The sequence below is a fragment of the Numenius arquata genome, chromosome 7, assembly GCF_964106895.1.
Source record: "Numenius arquata chromosome 7, bNumArq3.hap1.1, whole genome shotgun sequence".
Lineage (NCBI taxonomy): Eukaryota > Metazoa > Chordata > Aves > Charadriiformes > Scolopacidae > Numenius > Numenius arquata.
The window spans coordinates 35,819,449-35,844,260 of NC_133582.1; the positions used below are offsets into that span (position 1 = coordinate 35,819,449).

Sequence of the window (24,812 nt, forward strand, 5' to 3'; positions counted from 1 at the left end):
CCACAAATCTGGTTATCTTTAAATAGCTGCCTGAGTTTCTAACTTTTTTCACCGGTTAGGTCATCGGGCAGCAGCCATTTCCTAGCGATACATCAATATTATACAAGAGCGTTTTTGAAAGCACTTTAAAAACATTTGATTTGGCTGCATCCCTTCTCTTGCTGGGGCGACACAGCTGGGGTGGGGATGCACAAAGAGTGGGGAGCCGGGCCCGTGAGCTGTCATCTCTCCAATGGCGACGCTCAGGCGTTTATCGCCACACCGGCTGCCCTGGTTTTAGTGGTCTCTATTTACAAGCAGTCCACCTGAGCGTGAGCTGTGCTTCTTTAATAGTTTGTCAATAACAAAATCTTATCGTTGGTATTTCTTAAATAAATTATATTCCTAGGTGTGCCTGTATTTCCAACCAGTTGCCCCAAACCTGCTGCCATAAAATTCACCGCTTTTCAAAAATGTTGCATTACTTAACTTCATCTTGCTTGGGCGTAGATGCTTCACGTGCAGATACTTAGCTTTTTCATGCTTCTTCACCAAAACCAGTTGGAATAATGGAAAAGAAATCTAAACTGCATGCAAGATCAGAGGGAGAGGAAAAGGGGATAGCTGGCCGACTGGGCCAGTGGTTCCTCTTGCGTCTTACTGGGTGCTTGTCAGATCATTTTTCCCTGACAGGGTGTTGCAAATAGCAGTGGCAGCACTGGTGCACATCAAGCAGTAGATGCCACCACAAACTTGTACCTTTGGAGTCTCGATCTGAAATGGAACATAGCAAACAGCCTCAAGTCATGGCCTCAAGACCTCCCCCTCAAGGGGAGGTTTAGATTGGATATTAGGAAAAATTTCTCCACTGAAAGGGTTATCAATCATTGGAACACACTGCCCAGGTGTGAGAACTTGGAATAATTACGAACCCCTCCCAGACCAACAGTGGGACTGGGACCTAACACCAGGGAAGAGGTGGAATCGCCATCCCTGGAGGTATTTAAACGATGGGCAGAGGTGGTGCTGAGGGACACGGTTCGGTGGCAGAGGTGGTGCTGAGGGACACGGTTCAGTGGCGCTGAGGGACACGGTTCGGTGGCGGAGGTGGTGCTGACGGACACGGTTCGGTGGTGCTGAGGGACACAGTTTGGTGGCAGAGGTGGTGCAGAGGGACACAGTTTGGTGGCAGAGGTGGTGCTGAGGGACACGGTTTGGTGGTGCTGAGGGACACGGTTTGGTGGCGGAGGTGGTGCTGAGGGACACGGTTCGGTGGCAGAGGTGGTGCTGAGGGACACAGTTTGGTGGCAGAGGTGGTGCTCAGGGACACAGTTTAGTGGCAGAGGTGGTGCTCAGGGACACGGTTTGGTGGTGCTGAGGGACACAGTTTGGTGGCAGAGGTGGTGCTGAGGGACACAGTTTGGTGGCAGAGGTGGTGCTGAGGGACACGGTTCGGTGGTGGAGGTGGTGCAGAGGGACACGGTTCGGTGGCGGAGGTGGTGCTGAGGGACACGGTTTGGTGATGGTTTTGGCAGTGTTGGGTTAATGGTGGGACTCAACGATCTTAAATGTCCCTTCTGGCCTAGCTGACTATGATTTGGGATGGGGTTTTAAATCTCCGAATGCTCAGACCTGACGAGGCACAGGCCCCCAAGCCCCCTGCCCTGCTCTCTCACTAACCACCCCGCGTTACTCGCCCCCCCCGGGGCACCCACCGCACCGCCGGGGGGCCGCGGCCCACCCGCGGGGGGGTGACCAGCCGCATCGCCTCTCGGGGGCCGCCCTCCTCCTCTCTTCAGCAGCGAAGGGCCCCGGGGGCCAGCGCCACGTCGCACCGCCATCCCCCCCTCCCCCCCCACCCCGCCGCCGTCCCGGGGCGGGGCGGGGCGGGGAGAGGGGGGCGGGGGGTGGCGGTGCCGCCGCCGCTCCTCCCCCGTCCCGGGTGGGAGCGCTCCATCCACGTTAGCAGCGGCGGGAGGAGGAGCGGGAGGAGCGGGGCGGCCTTCCTCCATCCCTCCCTCCCTCCATCCCTCCCTCCCGGCTCCCACCCCGCGGCTGCCCCCATCGCGGCCCTCCATGGCGGGGCCTGCGGCGCTGCGGCGGCGACGAGGCCCGGGCTGCGGGTCGCTGCTGCTGCCGGCGCTGCTGGTGAGCTGGGCGGCCTGCCAGGCGCCGCCGGTGCCGGCCGCCGAGCCCCCCTGGGACGGCACCGACCTCCGCGTCGAGCGGCGCTTCGTGCCCGAGAGCTGCCCGCGGGCCGTGCGGCCCGGGGACTTCGTGCGGTACCATTACCTCGGCGCCTTCCCCGACGGCACCCGCTTCGACTCCAGGTCTGGTTTGTGGGGGCACCTCGGGGCTGGGAGTGCGGCCCCCGCCCCGGCGTGCAGCCTCCTCGGGCTCTCTCCAACCCCGCGGTTCGTCTGGGGGTGATCTTTTTGGGGGCGGAGGGGAGCGAGTGGTGCCGTCCCCCACCAGGGTGTTTTGGGGGTGTTCGGAGATGGTGGCGCAGGGGGGAGGATGCAGCTGAGGTTCCGTTCAGGTCCTGCCGCTCGTCCGCTTCAACAAGGCCAAGTGCTGGGTCCTGCCCTTGGGTCACAGCAACCCCCTGCAGCGCTCCAGGCTTGGGGCAGAGTGGCTGGAGCTGCCTGGCAGAAAAGGACCTGGGGGTGTTGGTGGACTGTGGGCTGAACAGGAGCCAGCAGTGTGCCCAGGTGGCCAAGAAGGCCACCAGCATCCTGGCCTGGGTCAGGAACAGCCTATGTTGTAGGTGAGTAGGAGTCGGGAGGTGATGGTTCCCCTGCACTGGGCACTGGTGAGGCCCCACCTCGAGGGCTGTGTCCAGTTTTGGGCCCCTTCCCACAAAAATGCCATTGAGGGGCTGGAGCGGGTCCAGAGAAGGGCAACGGAGCTGGTGAGGGGTCTGGAGAACAAGTCTTGTGAGGAGAGGCTGAGGGAGCTGGGGGTGTTCAGCCTGGAGACAAGGAGGCTGAGGGGAGACCTTCTCGCTCTCTCCAACTCCCTGAAAGGAGGGTGTAGCCAGGGGGGGTCGGTCTCTTCTCCCAAGTCCCAGGCCATGGGACAAGAAGAAATGGCCTCAAGTTGCCCCAGGGGAGGTTCAGATTGGATATTAGGAGAAATGTTTCCCTGGAAAGGGTTATTGCACATTGGACTGGGCTGCCCAGGGCAGTGGTTGAGGCCCCATCCCTGGAGGTATTTAAAAGCCGGGTTGACATAGTGCTTAGAGACATGGTTTAGTGATGGTTTTGATCAGAGTGAGGTTGATGGTTGGACGAGATGATCTGAAAGGTCCCTTCCAACCTGGACAATTCTGTGATTCTATGACCTGGCTGTGGCCCATGAGCCCTTTTGGGGTGACCAGCTGGACAATGCCACATGAGCAAGAACACAGGATGTACAGGCCACCGTGGGAAGATGTCTTTGAAACGTGACAAGAAAGGGCTGAGGTGTGACTGCTGGGGACCAGGGACAATACCTCTGGGGTGGTAGGGTCCAGTTGGCAGTAGTTCACGAGCCCTGATGGATCCCCACCGCGTTCTTCCAGCAGCTGCTCCGAAGCGCTGAACAGGAGCTTTCTGCTCCAAGAGGGAAGACCGGTGGGACGTTGGGTTAGCCTGGTGAACAGGAGCGTGTACACTGCTGCCGCCTCTCACAGGAGTTAGGGATTTCCTGCCCGTTTCTTTCTGTACGGTTCCTAGGTCTTCTCCAGGCTCAAACCTACGCGAATGCAAGCATTTCTGAATCATTGTCTTTGCCAGAAATAGAAGAATTATCAGGCTGTGCTTACCCAGAAATTTTTGGATAAGTTACCGTTGAATAAATGTGACCTATGTACGGTGAAGCGCCTGGCCGCTTTCGTGCTGTTATTTTGGGATCAGGAAGCCTAAATGCTGGGATCAGGAGATGGGGAAAGATGCTGATGCTGCTGACATCTTTTTTTTTTTTTCTTGCTTCATTCGTCGCCACTGATCAGCACTAGGGGAGAAAAAAACAAAATGTATTTTCAGTAAATCCTGGTAATCTGCCTTGTGCTTCAAGGGAAATCTATAGCCTTAGGGAAATAGCTGTCTTTCAAAGGGAGCTCAGCTCTTCCTCGGGAGCGGACTGTACTCCCGTGCTGCAGCGGCACCGCTTCCCCGGATAAAGGGAGAGATGGGTGGCTTGAGGTTCAGCTGGCATTGGTGCAGTTTCGGTGACAAAGCACGGCGAGGACCATGAGTTCATCAGCGACCGACAGTCTCGGAAGATAAGCCTGAGCTGCGGGTGTGAGGAGGCTCAAAGCCCTCACCGCTGGTTTTACCAGTGTGCCACGATTGGAAAACTGGCCGTGCGCTCAGAAGTGTGGTCCTGACTCCTGCAGGGGGTCCTGGGGCTCGCCCCTGCGCCGGGCTCTGGCAGCAAATCCTGCACCCAGGCAGGGCTCCCGGAGGTGCTTCTCGGGAGCTGGCTCTCGTTTCATTCCAAGGTGGAATTTGTCTCTGAATTACTTGGGGCAGGAACAAGCTGTGCAGAACAGTACAGCATTTATCGCTTTAGGTTCTCTAAACACCAGTGAATAAATAATAACGATCATAGTCTAATCTAACTTGGGTATTTGTATGGCCATCTTCATTTCTAAAGGGTGTAAAAAGTCAGATTTGTTCATCTTGGGTTTTTTTCCTAGATGGCAGCTCGTGTTGACAAACTTTTTGTTATTCGCTAACAATGGTCTTTTTTTTTTTTTTTTAAGATTGATGTCAGTGGTCTCGCATGTTAAGAAAATGGAAAATTAGGAGGTGTTTGTGTTCTGTAGGTTAATTGAAGAAATATTTCAGTGTATTTGTTGTGAAATCTTGTAGTGTTCACTGCAGACAAGTTAAAGATAGTAGTTTTTTATTTAAATTAGCCAATTAGAATGCCCATTTTTTAACCTGTCAAGAGTTGCTACCTGGGTTTGGTTTTTTTTTTAAGTTTATGAAAATGTCTACCAGCATCGCTTTAGTCAAACACTATGATGAAATGGGTCTAGAAAATACTGCAGGTGTTGAACTAGGGGGAATTTGACTTTGCTGCTTCTTCAGCTGCTGAAAATGTTCTTGAGGTTTAAAATGATTCCTCTGTATTTCCAATTAGCAGGTACTGATGCAGCTCTTCTCGTTAACAGGCTGCTGAGAGGCTTCATAATCATGGCTGTGTCACACAGATTAACTAATGTGCCTGTTTTTTTTTTCTTTTCCCCATCAGTATTTGCCTTTTTAAGTCTGAATTGAATTGCCTGGTCATCTGCTGTCAATTTGGTGAATTCCTCCAAGAGAAACTATTTTTGGTTATTTTTAATAAATCTGCAGAGCTGGGTGATCCGCTCACTGCTCTCTTCAGTTCCGTGCTTAGCATCAATGCGTTCATAATCGTAGGTTTATTTTTTGGCAAGGGAAAAATCTCTTTTGTTTTTAAGTCCCCCCCTTGATTTATTGCCAAGGTTTGTCAATTGCTACGAAGTACCGCTTTTTGGGGTCTCTTAGAACCTATTCTGTTGTTAGTCTTAACATCTTGATTGTGTTTTTGTGTGTATAAAAGAATTTGTCAGGAGCTAATTGAAATATTTTCCGTCCTGGCCTGGGGAGTAGGCCTATTTGTGCAACTGAAAGTGAATGCTCTGGAGAGAGGGTTGTCTACTTTAAGGGAAATATTTGCCAGATTAAAATAAGCCAAACAAAAAAAAAAAAGATGGAGCAAAAAGGGAGATCCTTCAGTCAAATATTTGAGGGATTTGAGGCTCTGGGGCTGTTGGGAGGCTCAGTGTGTTGTGGAAGTGATGTGTATCGTCTTCGAAGGAAAATTTGACATCATTTCCCTAGTGATATCTTGCTACTGGCAGCTTTCCTGAATATTTTAGCAGACAAAGAAGCACAAGCTTTTTTTTTTTTTTTTTTTTTTTAATTATTTTTTCCACTGCTGCCTTTTATCTGGAAAAAAAAAATCCTTTAAATTATAAAAGGAATTTGAGAAAAGGAAGCAGTAAAAGCTTAAAAATAGGAACGAAGCTTTTGAAATGCTTCCTGCTGTATGGTTGTACGTTGCTTCGACAAAATTAAATAGCAGTATTTCAGGCCCAGAAAAGTGGGGTCGTGTGGATTTAAGGTGGTCAAACCAACGGCATAAGCCAATGTTAGTGTTCTGCTGTGGGAACACCGCTGCTCTCTCTCCACCGTGGAAAACTATTCTCATTTAAGCATAATGTCTTTTACCTTTCAAATGTTCATGTGTTATCCTGGTGGAAGATCATTTAGTTACCTCTCTTGATTCTTGACCTGTTTAAAGCACGTCTCTATTTTTTCGCTATTTAAGTCTGAATGAAATGAGAGCTGAGAATGTGGAGAAGAAAATAAGTAACCAGTCGGAGAAAATAAATAACCAATTGGCAAATCTCACAGATATGACTCCAAAAGGCATATTCTTCCCTTTCCTCTTCTCCCACAGAGGATCCTCAGCTGTGATGTCCCACGTCGTAAAGTTTATCGATCTCGCGTAGTATTTTTGTGGTGTTACTCCCCAAAATCAGTATGCTGAGATCCTGCTGTGGGAGCAGCCATCCTTTCCTATCTTGGAAATGTGTGTAATTTTTTCTTTCTCATCTGTAATTTTCCTGCTTATAGTGTTAGTGCTGCTTATAGTATTGGTGTATAAATTAGCCCTTTTTAGTTAGGGGCTTTGGGAGCCTGCAGTATCCATCGCACACTGCTAGAATGCATTCCATAGAATAACAGGATCACAGAATTGTCCAGGTTGGAAGGGACCTTTCAGATCATCGAGTCCAACCATCAACCTAACTCTGATCGAAACCATCACTAAACCATGTCTCTAAGCACTATGTCAACCCGGCTTTTGAATCCCTCCAGGGATGGTGCCTCAACCACTGCCCTGGGCAGCCCAGTCCAATGTGCAATAACCCTTTCCAGGGAAACATTTCTCCTAATATCCAATCTGAACCTCCCCTGGTGCAACTTGAGGCCATTTCCTCTTGTCCCATGGCCTGGGACTTGGGAGAAGAGACCGACCCCCCCTGGCTACACCCTCCTTTCAGGGAGTTGGAGAGAGCGAGAAGGTCTCCCCTCAGCCTCCTTTTCTCCAGGCTGAACACCCCCAGCTCCCTCAGCCTCTCCTCACAAGACTTGTTCTCCAGACCCCTCACCAGCTCCGTTGCCCTTCTCTGGACCCGCTCCAGCCCCTCAATGGCATTTTTGTGGGAAGGGGCCCAAAACTGGACACAGCCCTCGAGGTGGGGCCTCACCAGTGCCCAGGACAGGGGAACCATCACCTCCCGACTCCTACTCGCCACGCTGTTCCTGAGACAGGCCAGGATGCTGGTGGCCTTCTTGGCCACCTGGGCACACTGCTGGCTCCTGTTCAGCCCACAGTCCACCAACACCCCCAGGTCCTTTTCTGCCAGGCAGCTCCAGCCACTCTGCCCCAAGCCTGGAGCGCTGCAGGGGGTTGCTGTGACCCAAGGGCAGGACCCGGCACTTGTCCTTGTTGAACCTCATCCCATTGGCCTCGGCCCGTCCATCCAGCCTGGCCAGATCCCTCTGCAAAGCCTTTCTACCCTCCAGCAGGTCGACACTCCCACCCAACTTGGTGTCATCTGCGAACTGACTGAGGGTAGACGGTGAGCAGTGACCAGGAGGAGAGCTGGGTTGAAGACTCAGAAATATTTAGATTTGTCCCTTCTCTTAGCAGCTGTCTCGCGATAAAGTTATGCTGACAGGGCAAGGGGGGGCCAGGGTACTGTTAAACTTCCAAAAAAATAGTGGAACTGTGGGTGAATGAACTGCTAACATTTTTGCCTGCTTTTCCCCTTTTAGCTATGACAGAGGATCCACATTCAACGTGTTTGTGGGAAAAGGTCAGCTTATTGCTGGCATGGACAAAGCTCTGGTGGGCATGTGCGTGAACGAGCGGCGGTTGGTGACGATTCCCCCCAAGCTCGCCTACGGGAGCGAGGGAGTCGGTAAGTACCGTCCTGGGCAACGAAGAGCTGTGTCAGGGATTGAGCAGAGCAGAGAGGAAATGGAATCACAGAAGAGAAGGGTAGGAACTGCAGGTGGTGAACCTCAGAGAGGTTCTGCCCCGCTCAGGGGTGTTTGTGGAGCCTGCAGCCGAGCGGATCACTCCAGGCTCCCTCTGCCTGCCAAAGGAAGAGCTGTTGACTGTAGCGGGCCGTTAGCAAACCAACCTTGCTACTAAAGTTAACTATTTATTTATACCTACCTGGCTGTGAGACAATTGCTGTTTTGGCATTGCAGTGCTGCAGAAGGTCTTGTCAGTGCCGAGAGCAGCTTCGCTCTGCAGTTTCAGAGGCAGCAAATGCTAAATCGAGAGCAGTTTGCCTGACGGATATATTTGATAACGGTTCATGTTGCCAGATTTCCACCCTCCTGTCCCCCTGCTTTGTAGCTGCAACGGTGACAAGGGGACAGGAGGATATAAGCACAGAAAGGAGTAAGTTGTACATCATGGATTTTATTTAGGGAGTGCGTAGATTGGTTCCCTTTTCTCTGATGTCCTGTAGAAAAGGGGAAATAGAACTGGTTGTGTTGGTTTGGTCTTGCAGCTGGTGTGATACCCCCCAATGCTGTGCTCCATTTCGATGTGCTTCTGATCGATCTCTGGAACTCGGAGGACGAAGTGCAGGTTCAGACTTACTTCAAGCCTGAGAAGTGTCCCCGGACAGTCCAGGTGTCTGACTTCGTACGATACCATTACAATGGAACGTTCTTAGACGGGACCCTGTTCGATTCAAGGTAGGCAGCTGGGTTGTGTGTCTTTGTGTCTTTTAACAGCTATCTGATGTCACATAAACCGTTGCTTCCTTGCCCTTCACTGGCATAACAATTAGTGCTAATTGCCCAGAAAGAGAATAAATGAAAGCTAGCATCATATGTGTGTCAGTAATTTATTCAGGGATTATGGGACAGCAGCACTGAGTCAAACCAATAAAACGGTACATTATTTCTGTGTGAGCATTAGCAGCCCAGATCCTCTGTTTTTTAAAATTTCATTCATTTATTGCAGTCAGCTAGTAGTTTTTATAACCACTGCAGCACAGCTGGTCAAGTTAGATACAAGTGGGTTTTTTTTTTTGTGATGAAATTGAGCTCCTAACACTTTCATACTGAGATTTTAAGTTAACAGCATGTGTGTACTTCATTAAAGTTCGGTGGAAAATCATGCTTTAATAACAGCTGCCATGATGTTTCTGACCTGCTTTTCCAAACCTCTGTTGGGTTCCTAAAAGAGCTCAGCAGGCTGGAAAACACTGCCCAGCCAGCCCTTGGTAAATCAAGGAACGTTTTCAGAGCAGCAAATTGTGAGTTATATTGTGTGCAGCGTGTGGCTTCCGTACGTTAATACTGCTTATTCCTGTGGCTGTCTAACATTTAGTCATGGGTTTTTGTTTGTTTTTTGTTTTTTGTTTTTTTCATTTTTAGCCATAATCGGATGCGAACTTACGATACCTATGTGGGAATCGGATGGCTGATTCCTGGTATGGATCAGGGTCTCTTGGGAATGTGCGTAGGAGAGAAGCGCATTATCACAATTCCACCTTTCTTGGCATATGGAGAAGAAGGGGATGGTAAAAATTATTCCTTGTTTTTTATTTTTTACCCAAGTCATCCATATTATAAAACAAACTTGTACTTTGTGTATTTTAAATTCATGGGCAATGTTAACCGCCTTTTCAGACAGATGGAACAAAGTGATAGAAAGAGGGGTTCAAAATATATTACGTATAGGATTGGACTGATTAGAAAGTAAATTTTTTTTAAAAAAATGTGACCACTAGGTTGCTTAACAGACATATTCTTGATGCAACTGTAATCTTTATATACAGAAATTTTGTTTCATTCAGAGAATATAATCTGTGATTAATATCTAGTGGCTCCAAAAACTGGAAATCAGATGACTGCATAATTCTTTCAGTGGTTGCCACAGAGCAGCAGAAAACTTGGAAAAAGAAAAATGGAATTTTGGTTCCAGTTTTGTTCTTTTTTTTGGTAACCAATGTCCCAGTAATAATAACAAGGTGGATTAATTGCCCCGTGAGACTGTGTGCAGCCTGCAGGTCACGCATAGAGGTCTCCGTGTTAAATGGGGGACAGTTAGGTGTAGTTTGGAACGCTTCCTTAAATTCTTTCTCTGCTCTAATGTTTAAGAATGTGTCTCTGGTGTACAAGGTTTTGCACCCCTTCTGTGACTTCATTACCATTTACTGGGATAGGCATCTCCATGGATAACAAAACTTTGTGGAGTTATGTTTTAAAATTTTGCCAAGATCTTGAGCTCATTCTCAGTCAAAGCAACCCATACTATAATTTGTTTATTGATGGAAAGGTACTTTTTCTCTGAGATACTCAATTTACCCCTCTTCAACTTCCATCATGTGGTCTCCTGTTTTGATATTAACAGGATGGGAAGAACAGATGTACCAAATTTATTTTTATATATATATAATTATTATATTATTATTTATTTGTACCAATTTTATGTATTCTGATGGTTATTTTACCCATTTTCATGAAGTGTGTTGGAAACGCTGGTGGACTACACCATGCAGCTCAGATGGAGCTGGTGTGTCTTGACTAAGCTGGATGTTGCTGAGCAAGCTGTTGGTTTTGGTGAGACACTGCCGTCGCCATAGGAATAGAATGAAATAACTGAGTTGGAGCATTAAGTGATAAACCCACACATGAAAAGAAAAAAGACTGATTAGAAGCAGATTATGCTAATTTATTTTGGGAGGGGAGGTGTCTGGTATTCTGCGGTGGGTTACTGTTCTTCAACAAAGATGTCTAAGCTCCTTCTGGAACATCTGCTCTTTCTTACCAATTTTCTGCTCAACACTTTTTTAGGTAAGGAGATCCCTGGACAAGCTTCTCTTGTCTTTGATGTGGTTTTGCTCGATCTTCATAACCCCAAAGATGGTATTGCTATTGAGAACCAGTACGTGCCTGAATCATGCGAGCGGAGAAGCCAGACGGGAGACTTTCTTCGATACCATTATAACGGCACGCTTTTGGATGGCACATTGTTTGATTCCAGGTAACCGAACCGTTCAGCCCAACAGATCCCAGTTCTAGTTTGTCTCCTCTGTCTTGTCCATAATATACCCAAGTACAATTCTTTGGTTTCCCTTCCTTTTTGAAATTCGTGAGTGGAGTTGGAGTCTTCTCTTCTTAAAAAACTCATAGGAACCTTTTCAGTATGGGAAGGCAAAGACCTATTTTGTGTTATGATGGTATCACAGATGCCACCTAGGGGTGATGGCCCACCTGGTGAAGCTGTGCGTGCTTTAGACACGCATGCCTGAAGACCCTTTGCCCCACACTGTTTATCTGGTAATACTCCTGAAGAGAGAGAAAATAAACACGATTCCCATTGTATATCCTGAGAACTGTGATTCAGTGAGCTAGTGGCTAGTTTGAGGGTAATCTCAGGACAGCCTTTCCCTTTGTACTTGAAAACCGTTTGCATTTTGAAAGCTAATGTCTTTCAGGACTGAAGTCAGCCACGGGATCTCTGTGGTAAAGGAAGAGGGGTTGCTCTCACTTCAGATTCGAAGTTCTCTGGGCCCATGAGCCTCGTGTACAGAATTACATGATGAATTACACTTACAGCTTCTTATCACTTTTGTTTGCCCTTTAATGAGCAGTACTTTACTTGCCCACTCCAGCTTTCAGAACACCTGGCACAATTAGCTAAAAGGAGTTGAAAATGAGCCACCATAAAATGTTTTACAAAACTAATGAAAATCTTTTTTATACTTCTACAACTGCTGCAAGCTGAAGATCAGGATCAGTTTGCAAACATTAGCTATTAGTATGGCATGTGTGCTTCTTCCCATGAGGAGGAGCCAGGGAATTGCATCTTTGAATTAACTTTGACCTCCCCATTCAGTTGCCCAGCCTGGTGGGAGAACAGAGAGCAGGAGACCTGCATCAACAGCCATCACTGTAGACCCTAGTTTACAACTTAGGAAAACTTATAAGTTAAGAACTTTAGGCTTATCTATAGTATACCTGCCCATCTCTTTTTTGACATGTAAATTGGTAATGTCTGTAGTAATTTAAATAATTTTTTTTAAAGGCTGTACTATTTATATTAGGGTTGTTGTCAATAAATATTAGTAAATGCTTTGTAGACAGTAGCCTCTAAATCATTCTTAAAGTGCTGATGGTTGTTAGAGGTCTTATTTGTTAGTGTTGTATCCTGGCTTCCTGCAGAATTTACAAGAAAAACCAGTATCTAACAAGTGTCTATGAAGAAATAGAGCAGTAAACAATAGTTATTGAAAGCCTTGGAGTTGGCCAGGAAATAAATTCTCACTAGTACAGGGAACATGCCAAAAGTGCTGTGAATGGCAGGGGTCAAGATGTCTAATAATTTTGTCCTTCATTTTTTTTCCCCTCTTCAGTATTCAGCTGCAGAACTGCCCCTGGGCAGCCCAGCCAGGGCTGTCTGGACTTAGAGCAGTTGAATAACCCTCTGAATTACACTGAGGTCTGTACTGGTCTTGCTCTTCCCCAGGGTTACCTGGTAAAGATGAATTAAAACCTTTCTGCCTTCCCTTCCTCGGGTTGTGCCTTCAGGTAGCACGCCTTGAAGAAAAACAGCAGACAGACACATCCTTGTAATAAACATCATTTGTTGTTGTAGGCTTGTTTTATTCTATCGTTAGGTGTTGAAGCAGATCCTTCAACCTACGTATGAGTGATTGACATAGTTTGGGCAGGAGGGATAGTATTGATACTGTTCTGATAGTGTTCTGTTCTCGTGACTCATTTTAATGCTGTGCAGCCCAGGAGAACCTATTTATTCCACCTCCTCCTTTTAGTAGTTGGACTACATAGCTGTGGTTGCAAAATGAGGTAGTCTGAAGGGTGTCTCATGAAAAGGAATGTAAACTATATCTGATTGATAAGCACTTATTAAAATAGAGTCAGAGCAGAGGAAAATTTAAAGGAGAAAACCAATCTTTTTCAGTTACTTACCAAAACATGTTTTCTGTTTAGTCTGAAATACATAAGTGAGATTTTCTTTCAACACATACTAGAAACATACCTGCAAATAAGCTGTTTCTGAGCCAGGGTCCCAGTGCTGGTTAATAAATGACGCGTCATCGCTGGCTGATAAAACTTGTGGCCTAGATTCATTGAATGTGGTGATTGCTTTGTCCCTCTCTGGTGCTAGTTAATGACCGTGTGTTTGACCTTAGCTGGTTTAAGAATTGCGTTGCAGACCTATTGTAAAATTCCATCTTTTCTCGAGTCCACCTCATGCTACAAAAATGCAAATGTTTTTCATAGCTATTCACGGAATCATACATATGACACCTATGTCGGGAAAGGTTATGTGATTGCTGGAATGGATGAAGGTTTGCTTGGTGTATGCACTGGTGAAAAAAGAAGAATAATAATCCCCCCTCACCTTGGATATGGAGAAGAAGGAAGAGGTGAGCTTGACTTTTCATTCAAGTTTTCAATAATTAATGATGTTTCCTTCATTGCTTGGTGCATCTGGGTGTAGTTCCTTTTTTTTTTTTTGGCATTTGAAAAACTTATGAATTGGTTCATTATTTTGTGGGCATGCAACTGACAGGATTACACCCAGAATTTGCAAAATTATTTTAATTAGCTGAATAGGCAGCACATCAAAAATGTAGCACAATCTCACATGTAATTGGTGACCTGAAATTATTTGGGTAATTAGTGTTTCAGGCAAACTGGTACTTGGTGACCTGATCTCATTTGGATAATCAGTGTTTCACACAGGATGCCGGGAGCTCTTCCTTCCTGTGTGTCTTAACGAGGTCTGTATGCTAAAGGAATTAATTGTGTTAAGTTTTCTTCCCCATTTCTTCCACAGCCACAGGTTTTGTGGACTCCTGAGCCGCCTCTTTAAATGGTGGATGCATGTAACAGCAAAGTGTCTGTGTATGTATAACATACAGTTGAGATTCCTTTGGGAAAACTCATTGCTACCTAAAAAGATTGCTGTGAGAGACTGAATACAATAACCCTTCTAGCCGAACAGTTTTGTGGCTGGTGTTTCACAAAGGTACCTCCTGGGGTGTTACTTGGCAAAAAGTGAGTTGGAAGAAAAACCTCTCTTCTGGGAATGCAAATTCTGTGCTGTTGATTTGGGAATTAGGCTCCTCCAAACCCAAACGCCGCTGATGGGTCTGGATGTGTCTGTCAGTCCTGGCAATGCACGTTGTCGTGGGAAGGGGGGAAGAAGTTGGTCGCTATCAGGACATTTTAAGGAAATGTAACCTTTTAGACATAACAGAGCTCCGTGAAGCAGGAGAAGCGTGATGATCAATAAATAGTTGGAACATGAAACACAAATCAGTCATTTAGGATGGGCACAGGAAATACACGGCTATTGCTTTGTTTCTGCATAATTTTCAAATTCAGAGTAATGAGTTTCACTGTTGAACTGAGTGCCTGTTTAGTGCTTTTCCACTGGTTCTCTTTCCTCCGTTGGATGCAGGTTGCATCTGTTGCATCCAGAGGAGATGTAATCCTTTAATTCTGAGCAAGAAGAGCAAAATGACGCAGTAGCAGACACAGTGGGGATATATATTCCTACGGGGTGCAGCACCTGGTCATCATAAGCGTCTTTGGGTTCCATTTCTTTTCTCTACTTGCCCAATTTGCTTCCTATTTAGGGAAGATTCCAGGATCTGCAGTGCTGGTCTTTGACATCCACGTGGTTGACTTCCACAACCCCTCAGACTCGGTCAGCATTACTGTTAACTACAAACCTTCCAACTGCACTGTGCTGAGCAAGAAGGGAGATTACTTGAAGTATCACTACAACGCTTCGCTCCTGGATGGTACTTTGCTGGACTCAACGTAAGTGTATCACCTGGTAAAGAAAAATGTCCTTAGCAGCTGTGAAAGCAGAATGAATTGCCTGCAAAGTGGGCTGGCAGGGTATAAAGAATTTCCAAGTGAAAAATTGAGTGTTTATGTAGAATGTATTTTTCTTTGTATTTCTGCCTGCTTAAGAGATATAGGAGGAGGAAAAGAAAAAGACAATATCTGTCATAGCACAATGAGAGAACTGGGAGCAAAGAGGCTGTAGGAGTGTGTTGGAGAAGAACGTAAACACTGCATGTTTTAGGTGGAGGGATGAGGCAGGTCGCTGCAGGGCAGTCTGGTTAAATGGGTTAATTTAGGTGTCTGGGCCAGTCGTACTGGAATGACACAGGCCTCACATGAATGAATTGCCCAAGCGTATTCAGTTTCTTGGCTGGGATTTACACCCTGCAGTGATTCAGTGCTCCTGAGAGAGATCTGGGGGGGTACTTGGTGTAGTCTTGTTAAAGCTACCCTAATTTTTAGTAAATGATGTTTTACAGTAAATGTGTTTTACAGTAACTGGTCACCATCATATCTGTACCACACACGGCTGCTAATTTTCCTGTATTGTAGTGTTGCAGTAAGTGTCCGCATGGAGAAACCATCAGAGGGCTTGATCGTGGCTGTGATTATAATGTTCCTCTTCTTCCTCTTGACAGTAGGTTTATGAGGCAGCAGATCGCTCCGGTCTGGCCTGTGTAGAACTGAAGTGAGCCCATCACACTGGCAGCTGCAAGAATACTTCTGCTAGGGTTTTTTTCTGCCTTCATCTTTTGGATAGTGCAAATCATCTAAATAATATTTTATTTTTGGAAGGGAAGTTGGGAAAAGTTATTTTGAAGCAGGTTATAGCTGACATAAAAAGCAGCTCATAGTTCTCCCAGTGTACGCAGCAGCTTGCAGAGCCGAAAAGCTGGCTTACATTGAAGGACACGACGTGCTGCTGTCGGCAAGTACGCGTGCAAACAACATGTTTGGATTCAAACCACCTTTTCTGTGGCAGGAGTGCTCATTTTGTAACAGGAACCAAGGGATGTTGAGGTTGTCTTACTCGGAGCGGTTTATAGAGGATAAAAGATTGGATGAGGGAAAGGCTGTTGATATTGTATACCTGGACTTTCGAAAAGCATTCGATACTGTCCCCCATACAATTCTTGTGGAAAAACTGGCTTCACACGGCCTGGATGAGCATATGATCCGCTGGGTCAAGCAATGGCTGACGGGAACGTCCCAAAGAGTGGTACTCAATGGATTTAAATCCAGCTGGCGGCCGGTCACAAGTGGTGTGCCTCAGGGCTCAGTGTTAGGACCATTTCTGTTTAACGTCTTTATTGATGGTCTCGACAAGGACATAGGGTGTATCATCAGCAAGTTCGCAGATGACACCAAGTTAAGCAGGAGTGTTGATTCCCAGGAGGATAGGGAAGCTCTACAGAGAGACCTAGATAGATTGGATCATTGGGCCAAAATCAATGGCATGAGTTTCAACAAGGGCAAGTGCCAGGTTCTGCACTTGGGCCACAACAACCCCGTGCATTGCTACAGGCTTGGGGAAGTGTGGCTGGAAAGCTGCCTGGAAGAAAGAGACCTGGGGGTTCTAATTGACAAGTGGCTGAATATGAGCCAGCAGTGTGCCCAGGTGGCCAAGAAAGCCAACGGCATCCTGGCTTGTATTAGAAATAGCGTGACCAGCACAAGTCGGGAGGTGATTGTGCCCCTGTACTCAGCACTGGTGAGGCCACACCTGGAGTATTGTGTCCAGTTTTGGGCACCTCAATCCAAGAGAGATATCGAGGTGCTGGAGCGAGTGCAGAGGAGGGCAACGAAGCTGGTGAAGGGCCTGGAAAACAAATCCTATGAAGAGCGGTTGAAGGAGCTGGGACTGTTCAGTTTGAGGAAGAGGAGGCTGAGGGGAGACCTCATCACTCTCTACAACTACTTGAAAGGACACTGTAGAGAGGTTGGTGCTGGTCTCTTCGCACAGGTAATTAATGACAGAACAAGAGGGAATGGCTTCAAGCTCCAGCAGGGTAGGTTTAGACTGAACATTAGGAAAGAATTTTTCACAGAAAGAGTGGTCGGGCATTGGAACAGGCTGCCCAGGGAGGTGGTTGAGTCACCATCCCTGGATGTGTTTAAGAGCCGTTTAGATGTGGTGTTGGGGGATATGATATAGGGAAGAACTTTGTAGTGTAGGGTAGATGGTTGGACTCGATGATCCCAAGGGTCTCTTCCAACCTGGATGATTCTATGATTCTATGATTCTAAAGATCATGAATCTTGTGCTGCTAATGTTAAGGCTGACCCCTTGGCCACTGAGCTGTTTTCTTCCCAAGTTAATACTCTGTTGTGCAGGCATGTCCTGCAGCGGTGCAGCCAAGCCAAATAACCACGGAAAGGAGACCCACAGAGGAAAGGATCCTGCTGCTGTGACACGTACCAAGTAAAAAGTCTTGACACTGCGTGCTCCCCTTTTAGAATCACAATACGTCTTTAACTCCTGAGGTTTTAACTCATGATAATTTTAGAAATGAGCCACCGGCAGCAAGGTATAATTCAAAATACAGTATGGTGAAATAGCAGCAGTAGTAGTAAACTTCCAGGCTGTCTCGGTTACATGACTGCTGCGTCATAGTGACTGATTTCACTAAAGGGGTGGCTGATCCACGTGAACGCACCCCGATCCGTATGGGTTGGTAGTTCTGGGACAAATGTACATCTGGAATTTTTACGTCTGCTAAAAAGTCCAACTTCATTAGTTAAAAATATGCGAAAGGCAAAAGCCCTTATTTTGAGATAAAATACTTCGAGGGCTTAATTGGCAGGATTAATGATTTTAATTGGATTTCATTCAAGAAGCCTACGATTTTAGTACTAGAGGACTTGTCAACAGTAGGGACACTTCTGTTTGATGCTGGCTGTAACTTGCTCCCTTGAGAACAACTTCAGGTAACTGCTTGGTAGAACAGAGCATTGGGCATGAAGTTAATTTTTGGCAATGACTAACTAGAAACTGCTGCTTTTGTGGTAATTTTGAATAACAGAAATTCTCTATTGGATGTTGGTTTATTTATTTTTTCTCTTAATGTTTCTTCCCTTCCTCTCCAGACACAGCCTCGGCAAGACCTACAATATAGTTCTGGGATCTGGACAGGTGGTGGTGGGGATGGACATGGGCCTTCAAGACATGTGTGTCGGGGAGCGACGAACAGTCGTTATCCCACCTCATCTTGGTTATGGAGAAGATGGAGTCGGTAAGTGAGAGAAACCTACGGCACATCCACTTAGTGTCTCTTGAGTAAATGGAACACAATGTGCTTGTTTTGTTACCTGCTATCCATGAGAACATCAGGTGAGCATCTCTTAGCTGCTCAGATGGGATTTTTTTAGAGGATTTTAGTTTCATTATTTTATACAACCCCCCCATACGCCAGTGACATGAACAAACTGTGTTGCGTTTGAAGTCGTCCTGTCACTGTGGCCGATGGAAGGGGCATCCCAGTACAAAAGGGAACGCACGCCTCCGTAACTCCAGTGGCTTTGTCAAAATAGAAAGCTCCAGGCACTCTGGCGTTGCAGAGGGATGGAAACGCTGTTCTCCCTGACGGAGAACTGGGGTAATCACACTTGGGCAGGTGACGTTATTCAGGAGACAAGACCAAAGGGGACTGTTAGCACTAGTATGTTAGAAAATTCAAAGAAAACTCAGAATTTGGAAACTACATAAACTGAATGCAAGGTGTGAAACACTGTGTCAGGGCTGTTGAAACCCCAAGACCGATGCATTTCAAGCAGTTCTAGAGCATTGAGGTTTATAAATTTTGAATGACAGGGACAACAATAATAAAAAGAACAATATAGAAGTGACAAGAACTCTCATCTCCCTGTATCTGTGGTTGTGACTGGTCTTCTGAGTTAACAGACATGAGGGAAGGGAGTCTATCGAGAGATCACCAAGATCCACAGACCCTGATACGTGTGGAAACAGCTCCATAGGTTACTCTATTCTTTGAATAGCTCCGGAACAGTTTGTATTTTATAAAGGCTGTCTGTTGGACATCATGTGCCAAGCTTAACGGACAATTAATTTGTGATAAGAGCTAAAGAAGCATTTTTTAGCTAGCAAGCTTCTGTGAGAAATTATGAGTATTACATAGGCAGCATTTAATACTATTATATAAAATCGTATATTTATAGATAATAAATATAACCTAAACAGTTTGCTGTGTTAAAAAGCCTTATGAACATAAGTGTCATAGGCATTTGCCATCGTTCAAATTGCATGCAATATACGTGCTTTGAAACACAGCGTGAGTGTTAGTGTCTTGCTGTATACCCAGACCGTCTGAAGAGACTGCTTCTTTGCTGCTGGACAGAAATTGGAGGTGACCTCAGTTTTCTTTTTCAAGAATAAATGAAACTCCTTCCATGGTTTCGCTGAGGTAGCATCCCAAGCTGTCGCAACACCCCTGAGTCTGGCAGTTGCACCTTGATATAAAGGTGATATATCAGTGATACAGAAGTGAGATAAAGGAAATTGATTAATTCCCACAGTTTTACCTTTATAAGTAAAAAAAAAAAAAAAACAACGGTGCAGTTTTATAATAAAATATTCCTTCATGTTTTGATGACCTCTGCTGAAGTGAACAGGAAGATTTGTTGGGCTTGGGATCAGGGGGTTTGGGGGGGGTCACAGTAGATGAGCACCTGCTGGAGCAGGAAGAGAAATTGAATTACGGACTAAAAGGAAACACACACCTCAGTGTAAGTGAGGATAAACACCCCTCTCTGCCCTTTGTTGTGACAGAAGGAGAAGTGCCTGGTAGCGCTGTATTAGTTTTCGACATTGAACTGCTGGAACTGGTGTCTGGTTTGCCTGAAGGGTACATGTTTGTATGGAACGGGGAAGTCTCTCCCAATCTTTTTGAAGAAATAGACCAGAATCATGATGGAGAGGTTCTCTTGGAGGAGGTAAGCTGAAACAATGAAAATGCTTGCAGTGATTTTCTCCTACCACCGTCAATGCAGATGTTGAAGAATGGGGTCTCTCCTCTTCTCCTCTTCTTCTGACAGGTGTTTGTTGTCAACAGGAAGGCAGCATGTGTATTAAAACATGGTTATTTAGCTCTAGAGATAGAACAAAAAGAACAAAGAAATACCAGAGTGGCCATGCTACATAAGATCACTTACTGTCGTGGTCTCCTTGGTCAAGAGCAGAGGCTTCGGGCGCGGGTACGAGAGGCAGAGTTACGTATTGAGTGATCCTTCACTGTACCAGCCTTCGCAGTCTCTGTTCATTGGAGGTTTATGGTGAATTCTGAAGCCAAAGCTGATCCCGTAGCTGGGCATCCAGGAACTGTCTGATCACTTCTGGAGCCTGGCGGTGCCCGTGGCTGCCTCCGCTGTGGGACCTGAGTGTACAAGTCTCCTTCCCCTTGTTTGCTTTTAAAATCTGCGATGTGAGAATGTCATTGGGTGCCCTAATTGAAATCCACTTGCCTTTGCCACACAGTCTCTGATGACATAAACCTCTGTGAGCTTTTCTTCTGCGTTTTCTCTTAACTGAGGCATTCTGTTGTTTTTATTCTCTCCTTCAGTCTTCTTTGTCGCCTTTGTCTATGGTTCTGTTTTCTGTCCTTGCTTGTTGGAGTAGTGCTGCCTGCAGCTCTCGGGGTGCAGGCTGCGGACTGACGGAATAGCATGAGATGCCTTCCAGCATTTTAAGAAGCCAATGGGGTAAATCAAAATCCTGTTTTCCCCCTTCCTAGCGCTCTCTTCCGCCTCTTTGTTTTCCTTCCTTCTCCATCTTCTCTCCTGTGTTTACTTCCGCTTGTGTCCTTGCAGTGAAGAAAAGAGCTTTCATCCGTCTAGAGGATGAGCGAGGTGGGATGTGGCTGTTGGTATCCACGTCTTTCTGGGCACCCAGCAAGAAGAAGGAGGCAGCCTAGAAGTGTAAAGGGATGTCAGACATAGCTCTGTGCTGATTCAACAGGTAGCGCCAGAGATAACAGTAAATGGAAAAATAGTGTTTGATTGTGCACTTTGTTGTTGGAAAGCCAGCAGTATCACTTTTGTCAGGTGTTGTCTAACCATTTTGAATAACTTCATCATATGTATAAGGAAAAGGATTTTTAGGGAAAACTGGCCTTGTAACTTTTCAACCTTCCCCACCACGGAGACAAGTGGAAGGCATAATGCCCAGAGCTACTTTACCAAACCTCGTGGGATCCTGATACCTAAAGTCTCTTTTCTGTGTCTCATTCTTTTTTCTCGTGTGCTGTGTCTTGCGAGATGCAGGTGGGTGTCTGGTTTACAGTGTGAGCTTCTTGTATTGGCATGCAAAATTAACCCCCTTCTGTCCATAGATCTGTTCCATGTCACTCCCTGTTCCACTCATCTTCACCCGAAATTACGAAAAAGAACTTTTTTGTTATGGATGCACTGGAATAAGTGAGGAAATCCCTGTTGAGTTTCACAAAGAGTGATTTAACCTCACGTGTCTGTCCTAATTAGTCCAATTTAGGTTGCAAGTAACAGTGTACTTTTCCACACACTTAATTAAGGAGCAGTAAAATGCTAAATAGTCAACAACAAATACATGCTACTTTTGTAAATACTCTTCAGTTTTAAATGACTGTTTCATTGTGAGCTGTTTTCTCCTCCTTTCTCCCCACCTAGTTTTCAGAGTACATTCAAGCTCAAGTCGATTCTGGCAAAGGAAAACTAGCTCCTGGTTTTGATTTTGAAAAGATTGTTAAAAATATGTTCACCAATCAAGACCGGGATGGAAATGGTAAAGTCACCGCTGAAGAATTCAAGTTGAAAGACCAGGAGGCCAAAGAGGAACACGATGAACTGTAAAGCTAAGAAAAAAAAAAAAGAAGTGTCCCGAGCTGATCTACTGTTGGAACGCGTGTACTGGAAGAGGTCTCGGCAAGCATGTTTCTGAAAGGTTAGCACTCACCTACAGACCTGGGTCTGCCCGCGCCTGTGTGCCGGCAGGCTGCTAAATTGGAAGGGATTTGCAGTTGGAATTGCTAGGTATATTTGAAAAAAAGTGTTAAGTGCCTCAAGACAGGATGTATAAATGGATAAAGAGCGTAGTGCCGTACGTGGTGTCACCAGCCACGTAACGTGGTGTCATTTTTGTGCTAAAGATTAGGAGTCATCGTTGAACAACACACGGTCACTTGGATGGATGGATGGATGGGAGGGAGGGAGAAAACTTACTGAGTGCTTTTAAAAGAATTTTAAAAAACCTTATGTATCCAAAATATTCCTGCAGGAAAACAAACCAGAAAATATTCCCCTCTTAACCTGTAAAAATTGTCCAGGCATGAGCGCTCTTCCAGGGACTCAACAAACTCGTACAAATATTTGCCAGCGCGAGCTCTGAGCTGCAAATTACACAACACAAATGATAGTTACGCCATTGCAAAATTTCCATAAACTGTGAATTAAACTAAACAGGCCTAGAATTGTAACCGTGTGTGTGTTGGGTTTTTACCTTACGAAATAAAAGTTTGCTACTTTCTGTATTGTATTTAATTAACAGCCTTGACTCTTCTTGCTGGCCTGTTGAAACGGTGTTCTGATCAGCCGTTCCCAAACCTTTCCAGTTGCAGCCTTATTTATAGCTTTGTTAGACTTTAAATATTAGTCTTACAGGGTCCAAATACTGTCATAAATACTGGGTACAATTGATTTTTGCATTGGGCTTCTGCCTCCTATTTTGGGAATTGTTAGGCTAAGGACTGGGTAAGCGGAGCTTGTGCAGGAGGGCAGCCTGGCGCGGGGAACAAACCGCGACAGTGACAGAGTCAAGAAGCAGAACCATCTGTTTATGGCTGCAGGGGTTGTAGCCCACCCCCTCCGTACAAAACCAGCCCCGGGAGTGCTGTTTGGATTATGTCGACTCCTGAGACAATCAGCCATTAGGTCTATAAAGGGAGGAAGCTGTTCAGTGGAGGATGGGCTAAGCAGAGACCCTGTCCTGGGGGGCTGGGTGGTCGCCCCTCGGGGCACCGCATGGCGAGAGCGCAGATCCGTCAAAGACAAGCAGAAGGGGAGCTGTGTTTCCTTTACACGCTCTGTGTCCGGGTTCTTGCCTTTCTGGATCTGTACGTGTGGGTTGTAAGCTCCCTTGGACGTTCTTTTTAAAAACCGGCATTTCGATTGGGGGAAAACATTTTATATTGGGTTTTAATACAGTTGTTAGAGAAGGTGCAGTGAAAGGTTTGGTTTTTTTTTTTTGTTTGATACCATTAAATGTTGGATAACTGATCTTTTTGTTAAATAAAAAGTTGATCAACTATTACTCTTAAAGTGTCTTTTTTTTTTTCCCTGGCATTTTGATGGGTTGGGAACTTGAGTCCCTGAGACTCTGGGAAGCGAGTGCCCTTCCTGCAGCTCTTCTCTTGCTCACAGCAGGCTGTGGATTTTCAACATTGCTATTGGTCTGCAGGAGAAATATTGTAAACTAAAATTATTTCATTCAAAATGATTAAAAATAATAAGCCACAATAGAAGATTTTTTATTTTTTTTTTTTATATTTGGCTTTAGGAGGCATTCCCTAAATTCCCCGCCTGGTGTTGCCATTGGCCATGACTGTTGGGAGGGTGATGGTTCTCTTGGTTGGGGCTCAAACTCCCACACTGAAGGAAATTCTCTTACCCGAGCAACAACCTCTCACTCCCCCGGCTGCCGAAAGCAAACTCATCTTTGTAGCCGAGGGTCGATGTTTGCATTTCATTTGCAGCTCTGAACCCACAGCCATTCCATGGAGAACGCTGGCAGCGTGGGCTGGGTCGATGGAAATACTGGCTTTTTATGCCAGACATAAATACCGTGGGCACCAGGGGATGGCGCTTGCAATCCGAATGTTTATGACCTGAATGGCTCCTCAGAAGCATTACCGTCGAGAGCAGCTTTCACAGAGTCACAGAATCACATGGGGTTGGAAGGGACCTCTGGAGATCATCTAGTCCAACCCCCTGCCAGAGCAGGTCCACCCAGAGCAGGTCCCACAGGAACATGTTCAGGTGAGTTTGAATGTCTCCAGAGAAGGAGACTCCACCACCTCTCTGGGCAGCCTCTGCCAGGGCTCTGCCACCCTCACAGGAAAGAAGTTCCTCCTCATGTTTAGATGGAACTTCTTATATGCACAAAATTTTCCCCTTTCTTTCATTTGGAAGTAGGTTGCTGGGGTCGATGTGTTGCTGCTGCGTGCTTAGGGAGCTGAGGCGAGGAGCAAGCGGTGATGGGTGCTGCCACGAGCAGTCCTCAGCCTGGAAACCACCCCTCGCTCTGTTCTCACACGTATCCCAAAACCCACGTGTCTTCTGGATAGTCAGGATTGCTTTATGTGGGAAATTCTTAGTGAATAGGTCTTTCTCCACAGAGGATGGTTGCAGATGGTTCCCCGGAGGTGGTCTGACAGAGCTGTGCTGCCGGAAGAAGGGCAGCGCAGGAAGGTGGCAGTGCAGGCAGTTGGCAAGCCCGAAGAGCGCCGTGCTGGATTTCTTTGGGAGCGCACGTCAGTGATGGGAGAGCAGATATGACTTCACCAGTGCCTCCAGCTCGAGGGGAGGTGCAGCTGAAATTCTCGTTCCATTGCTCCTTAGACCTTCGCAAACATGGCTTGCCATCCATCTAAATGAGGTTTTTCCATCCCGAGGAAATTTTGGTTGCCCCCTCACCCCATCCTGACAAGTAGGGAGGCTGCCTTCTTGGAAATGAGAATGCAACTTTGGGAGAAGATTGACTAAGAGGGGATCTGATCAATGCCTGTAAATACTGAAAGGGAGGGTGTCAGGAGGATGGGGCCAGTCTTTTTTCAGTGGTGCCCAGGGACAGGAAAAGAGGGAACGGGCACAAACTTGAACATAAGAAGTTCCACCTAAACATGAGGA

At 46.3% G+C, this 24,812-nt stretch overlaps 1 protein-coding gene across 1 annotated transcript; it reads left to right on the plus strand.

The window, feature by feature from the left end:
• The first annotated feature begins 1,958 nt into the window (after window positions 1–1,958).
• FKBP9 (FKBP prolyl isomerase 9) lies at window positions 1,959–23,215 on the plus strand. Its single transcript, XM_074150661.1, has 10 exons — window positions 1,959–2,309; window positions 7,839–7,984; window positions 8,588–8,777; window positions 9,465–9,610; window positions 10,887–11,076; window positions 13,341–13,486; window positions 14,705–14,891; window positions 18,009–18,154; window positions 19,708–19,871; window positions 21,579–23,215. The coding sequence occupies exons 1-10, from the start codon at window positions 2,056–2,058 to the stop codon at window positions 21,759–21,761; spliced, it is 1,752 nt and encodes a 583-aa protein (XP_074006762.1). The 5' UTR covers window positions 1,959–2,055; the 3' UTR covers window positions 21,762–23,215.
• Window positions 23,216–24,812: the final 1,597 nt, after the last annotated feature.